Genomic DNA, 4,914 nt, shown 5'->3' with positions numbered 1-4,914 from the left:
CCGGCCCACGGCCCCCGCCGCTCCGCGCCCCCGGGCAGTCCGGGCGGGGCGGGGCGGGGTGGGGGGCCGGCGAGCGGGCGGCGGCGGCGGCGGCGGCGGTGGCGGGGCCCGGACCGCTTTGTTCGCTGCCGCCGCCGCCGCCTGCGCCGGCCGCGCGGATCAGCCATTTTAGCGAGCGGGGCTCCGAGGCACGGCGGGCGCCACCGTCGCCGCTGCCGCTGCCGGCCCGGCTCCGCGCCCTCGGCGCGCTGTTGCCACCGCCGCCCCCGGCCCCGCGCGCCCCCCGGGGGTGGCGGCGGGGGATTTCAGGGGCAGTTTCTTTCATCAGGAAGCTTTTGACAAAATGGAAGGTGAATTATGGGTGTCCGGGTGACCCAGCACGGGGCCCAGCCCGGCTGCCCGCTGCCAGCCCCGGGCTCCCCTGCGCCCCGTCCCGCCCCACCCGCGCAGCCACTGCGGGGCCCTAACGCAGCCCCTCAGTCGGTCCCTGCAAAGGGGAGCGCTGTAGTTTTACATGATGACCTTGGGTGTGGGAAAAGGAAAAGATGGCGGGAAGCTGGGGGGTGGGACAGGGACGATGACAAGCCGCAGCTGCATTTTTATTTGGAAACTTTGGAGAAAGTATTCCTGGCTGGACACGCGTTCCGCTTTACTGATGAGCAAGACTAGCCCTTTTGGCATCCCCTCCCCCTTTAGATAATGACAGAGTGACAGATTGGAACTAATAGTACAGGGATAGCTGCTCACTTGCCAGATCACCTTTCTTGCAAAAGCCATTTTTATGAGCCAAAATGCATCAACAATAGTGAAATTTGAAATGTTCCCTATTTACAGTTCTCCCGCTTTGATCTTGTGTTTAGCAGCGGTGACAGTATTTTTGTCTGTAACGGAGCAGATAAACAGTTGACGGCTAGCCTTAAGTCATTGGTCTCAAGCTTCTGTCATCCGCCTGCACCCCTACAAATGTGTCCTCCCCGCGCCCTTCCCACTTTGTGGTTGTAGTTTCCAAAACGTAGTAGCTCTGAATCGGAATGCAGCGCTGAGCCACCCCACTTGGGTCGGTTCCATTTGGAGAACTTGATCGCTCTCGCTCTCGGAGAAGTAACTCGCAAACCAGCGCGCTTCATGCTGGTCAAAAGTTAAATGACAAGCGACAGTGAAGCTGATTTCCTCCCCACTCTGCCTTCGACGGGCCAGTGGCATCAGGCATTGGGTGGGGGGCTGCTTCCTAGCGGTGACCTTAATTTGGATTCTGCCCTGCCTTTGGTGTATCTTGTAGATCTGTTCTAGTCATTGTATTTGTTTTTCTTTGTCTCTCTTCCTTCATCCATCACAGTCAGGATGGCTAAAGGTGATCCCAAGAAACCAAAGGGCAAGATGTCTGCTTACGCCTTCTTTGTGCAGACGTGCAGAGAGGAACATAAGAAGAAAAACCCAGAGGTCCCTGTCAATTTTGCAGAATTTTCCAAGAAGTGCTCTGAGAGGTGGAAGGTACTTTTCTTTTGTGTCCTTCAAGCTAGCCTTAGTTGGATTTCACACATAGGGTTACTCACCTTCCGAGTAGCCCCAGGTGGCTCTTTTCTTCCTCTTAGGCTCCTCTTGTCTGCCTTTAGAATTGTGTGTGTGCTTTTATTTTTTAAAGCTGGACGAGGGTTTTAAGTCCTGCTCTCTGCTCCGAGGAATTTAACAGGTCCTGTTCTTTGCAGACAATGTCTGGGAAAGAGAAGTCTAAATTTGATGAAATGGCAAAGGCAGATAAAGTGCGCTATGATCGAGAAATGAAGGATTATGGACCAGCTAAGGGAGGCAAGAAGAAGAAGGACCCTAATGCCCCCAAAAGGCCACCGTAAGTGACTGTAGGGTTCAGGATAACAATTAAGAGCTTTCCTTCTACTTGAAGGATTTTTAAGAGGACATGTTATCTAAAAATGTCAAGATACCCTGCAACGCATTCTATACTTAGAGCTTTAAGATGCTATGCCAGGGAATAAGATGCTATGCCAGGGAAATCCGATGTTAAGGCTGAGGTATTTGTGAGCTGTGTGCTTGTGGTGCTGGCCTGTTGGCCTTTCCGTTGGGAGGGAGGCACCCCAGTTCTGGGTGTCAGGGTCCTTAGGTATGTTTTTCTCCCCCTTCTCCAGTAACTGAGAGCCTGAGAAAGTAACAATGTATTTCTGAAGCATCTTAAACATTCTAGAACCTACAATTTGGTAACACTGTGTATGGTATCACACATTTCTTCACTTCAGGGAGGAGTCATAGTGGTAGGAAGTATGTGAGGAACAGGGGATTTGGGCTTAAGCTCACATTTTTTTCGGGCTCTCATCTAATTTATACAATTCTCTCCCCGAAGGTCTGGATTCTTCCTGTTCTGTTCAGAATTCCGTCCCAAGATCAAATCTACAAACCCTGGTATCTCTATTGGCGATGTGGCAAAGAAGCTGGGTGAGATGTGGAATAACTTAAGTGACAGTGAAAAGCAGCCTTACAACAATAAGGCAGCAAAGCTGAAGGAGAAGTACGAGAAGGTGAGGTGGGCCCGGGTGTGCCCAGGCTACTGGGCCGCATGGGCAAGCAGTCAGCCTCCCCGGGTATGGGCGGGTTGGGCGTGTAAGGCTGCTTTGCTGGGCTGAGGAGTGAGCCTAGCGTGCAAGGGCCCATCTCCCTACAAGATGGGCCGCAATTGCTGGTGTTCAGGCTTCTCTGGCAGAATTTTGTCTTTGGGACAACTGCAGGCAGGCTTAAAAAGTTTGATAATGTGGGATGCCATGGGCAGAGAATTTGGTAGTCCTATTAAACACTCCTTAACTTTTAAATTCGAGCAGCCGAGAACCAAATTTGTATGTATCTGGAAACAAATACTTCAAATAGCAGCCCTGTCTTACTCACTTGTTCTCAATTCTGAGGTGGGGACAGCATGTTTCTACCCTTTGCTAAAACAGCTGCGGGAGAGCTTGTCTATTCATTTGGAATGTGTCCCTGTTCCTTCCAGGATGTCGCTGACTATAAGTCTAAAGGAAAGTTTGATGGCGCAAAGGGTCCCGCCAAAGTTGCCCGGAAAAAGGTGGAAGAGGAAGATGAAGAAGACGAGGAGGAAGAAGAGGAGGAGGAGGAGGAGGAGGAGGATGAATAAAAAAAACTGTTGATCTGTCTCCTTGTGAATACCTTAGAGTAGGGAGCGCCGTCATTGACACCCCTCTTATTTGAGGTGTGTCTGTTGCCCTCGTTAGGTTTAATTACACAATTGGGTCATGGTCATATTGTAGTTTCTCAAAGTGCTCTAGAAATTGTCAGTGGTTTACATGAAGTGGCCATGGGTGTCCGGAGCACCCTGAAACTGTATCAAAGTTGTACATATTTCCAAACATTTTTAAAATGAAAAGGCTCTCGTGTTCTCCTCACTCTGTGCACTTTGCTGTTGGTGTGACAAGGCATTTAAAGATGTTTCTGGCATTTCCTTTTTTTAATTTGTAAGGTGGTGTTAACTATATGGTTATTGGCTAGAAATCCTGAGTTATCAACTGTACATATCTATAGTTTGTAAAAAGAACAAAACAACCGAGACAAACTCTTGATGCTCCTTGCTCGGCGTTGAGGCTGTGGGAAGATGCCTTTCGGAGGGGCGGTAGCTCAGGGCGTGCACTGTGAGGCTGGACCTGTGGACACTGCAGTGGGCATCCATTTAGCTTCCGGTTGTCTTGTTTCTGTATATAGTGACCTAGCATTCTGCTGCCATTCTTAGCTGTGGCGAAGGGGGGGTCAGCTGGCATGAGAAGTGTTTGGATCCTTTTTAGTTAAGTGCGGTAGTTTTAAACTGTTTGTTTTTAAACAAACTGTAGAACTCTTCATTGTCAGCAAAGCGAAGAGCCATTGCATCAATGAAAGTTCAAGAACCTTCTGTACTAAACACAATTTGCAACGTTCTGTTATTTTTTTTGTATGTTTAGAATGCTGAAATGTTTTTGAAGTTAAATAAACAGTATTACATTTTTAAAACTGTTCTCTATTATAACAGTCTAAATTTCTGACTCAACAGCAGTCTTACTAACAACCCACTCCGTTGTATTTGGCGACCAGGTTCCCTGCACATCTGGTACCTTCTCTTAATGTGGCCGGCTTACTTAGGATAGAGATGAAGAGGCTACTCGAAGGTACTACGTGATTTTGTTTGTGTCTGAGTGGCATTAGGATGAAGTCTGAACTGCTGAATGTAGAAGCCAAGATAACTTGACCCGGGCAAGGAGGTGCAAAAAGGTGGGCGCTTAGGATTGAAGCTGACTACTATGTAGGTTTAATTTTTTTTTTTTTTTTTTTTTGCCTCCCGCCACCGCCCTCCCTCCCCCCATACCGTGGGGCCAAATTCATTGCTAACCAGCAAAAACGTCCCAAGGGTAAGATGTATCAAACGTTCAGGCTTTTTCTTTTTTTCGTCGCCCCTGCCCCCAGTACATGTAGCAGATTATCATTGGTTCTGCTCAACAGTGGAGGAGGTGTCTTGAGCTGCTGCTTCTGTCTCCTGGACCCCAGTGAGGGGAAGGGTGGTGGGGTAGGGAACGGTAGCCATTTGTTTTCCTACTTCTTCAAGAAACCGAACAGCCCAAGGAAGATGGCTGGGGTCCCTGTTGCAGGCTGCGTCTGGGGCCACCTGTACTGCAGGCAGGCTGACGGGAGCGATCGTTTCTAAGCATTACATGCGTCCTATGAAAAGTAGGATGGCCTGCCCACAGTTTGAGCTCATTGACTGCAAATGTAGGCGGTTGTTAAATGTTGTTAAACTCGAAGAAGCTTGGTTTGTGTTTCAGTGGTTATTTCATGTTGGTGGACGGTGTCACATTTTGTCCCAGTTGGGGAAGGGGGTGACGTGATGGCCACAGTGGTACGTGGTGGCATTAAAAATCCTTTCTAGGGCTGACC

At 49.4% G+C, this 4,914-nt stretch overlaps 1 protein-coding gene across 2 annotated transcripts in view; it reads left to right on the top strand.

The window, feature by feature from the left end:
• Nucleotides 1–3,996, top strand: part of HMGB3 (high mobility group box 3) — a 5,302-nt gene extending 1,306 nt beyond the window's left edge. For both annotated transcript variants that reach the window (XM_032397530.1, XM_032397531.1), the window contains exons 2-5: nucleotides 1,337–1,491; nucleotides 1,707–1,846; nucleotides 2,354–2,528; nucleotides 2,993–3,996. In XM_032397530.1, coding sequence (XP_032253421.1) covers nucleotides 1,342–1,491; nucleotides 1,707–1,846; nucleotides 2,354–2,528; nucleotides 2,993–3,133 — 606 coding nt within the window. In that variant the 5' untranslated portion in view covers nucleotides 1,337–1,341 and the 3' untranslated portion in view covers nucleotides 3,134–3,996. The remainder of the gene's footprint in view (nucleotides 1–1,336; nucleotides 1,492–1,706; nucleotides 1,847–2,353; nucleotides 2,529–2,992) is intronic.
• Nucleotides 3,997–4,914: the final 918 nt, after the last annotated feature.

Source organism: Phoca vitulina, unplaced genomic scaffold (genome assembly GCF_004348235.1).
Source record: "Phoca vitulina isolate PV1807 unplaced genomic scaffold, GSC_HSeal_1.0 scaffold99, whole genome shotgun sequence".
In the NCBI taxonomy this organism is placed as follows: domain Eukaryota; kingdom Metazoa; phylum Chordata; class Mammalia; order Carnivora; family Phocidae; genus Phoca; species Phoca vitulina.
The sequence above is the reverse complement of the archived record's forward strand: the minus strand, read 5'-3'. Positions and strand labels throughout refer to the sequence as shown.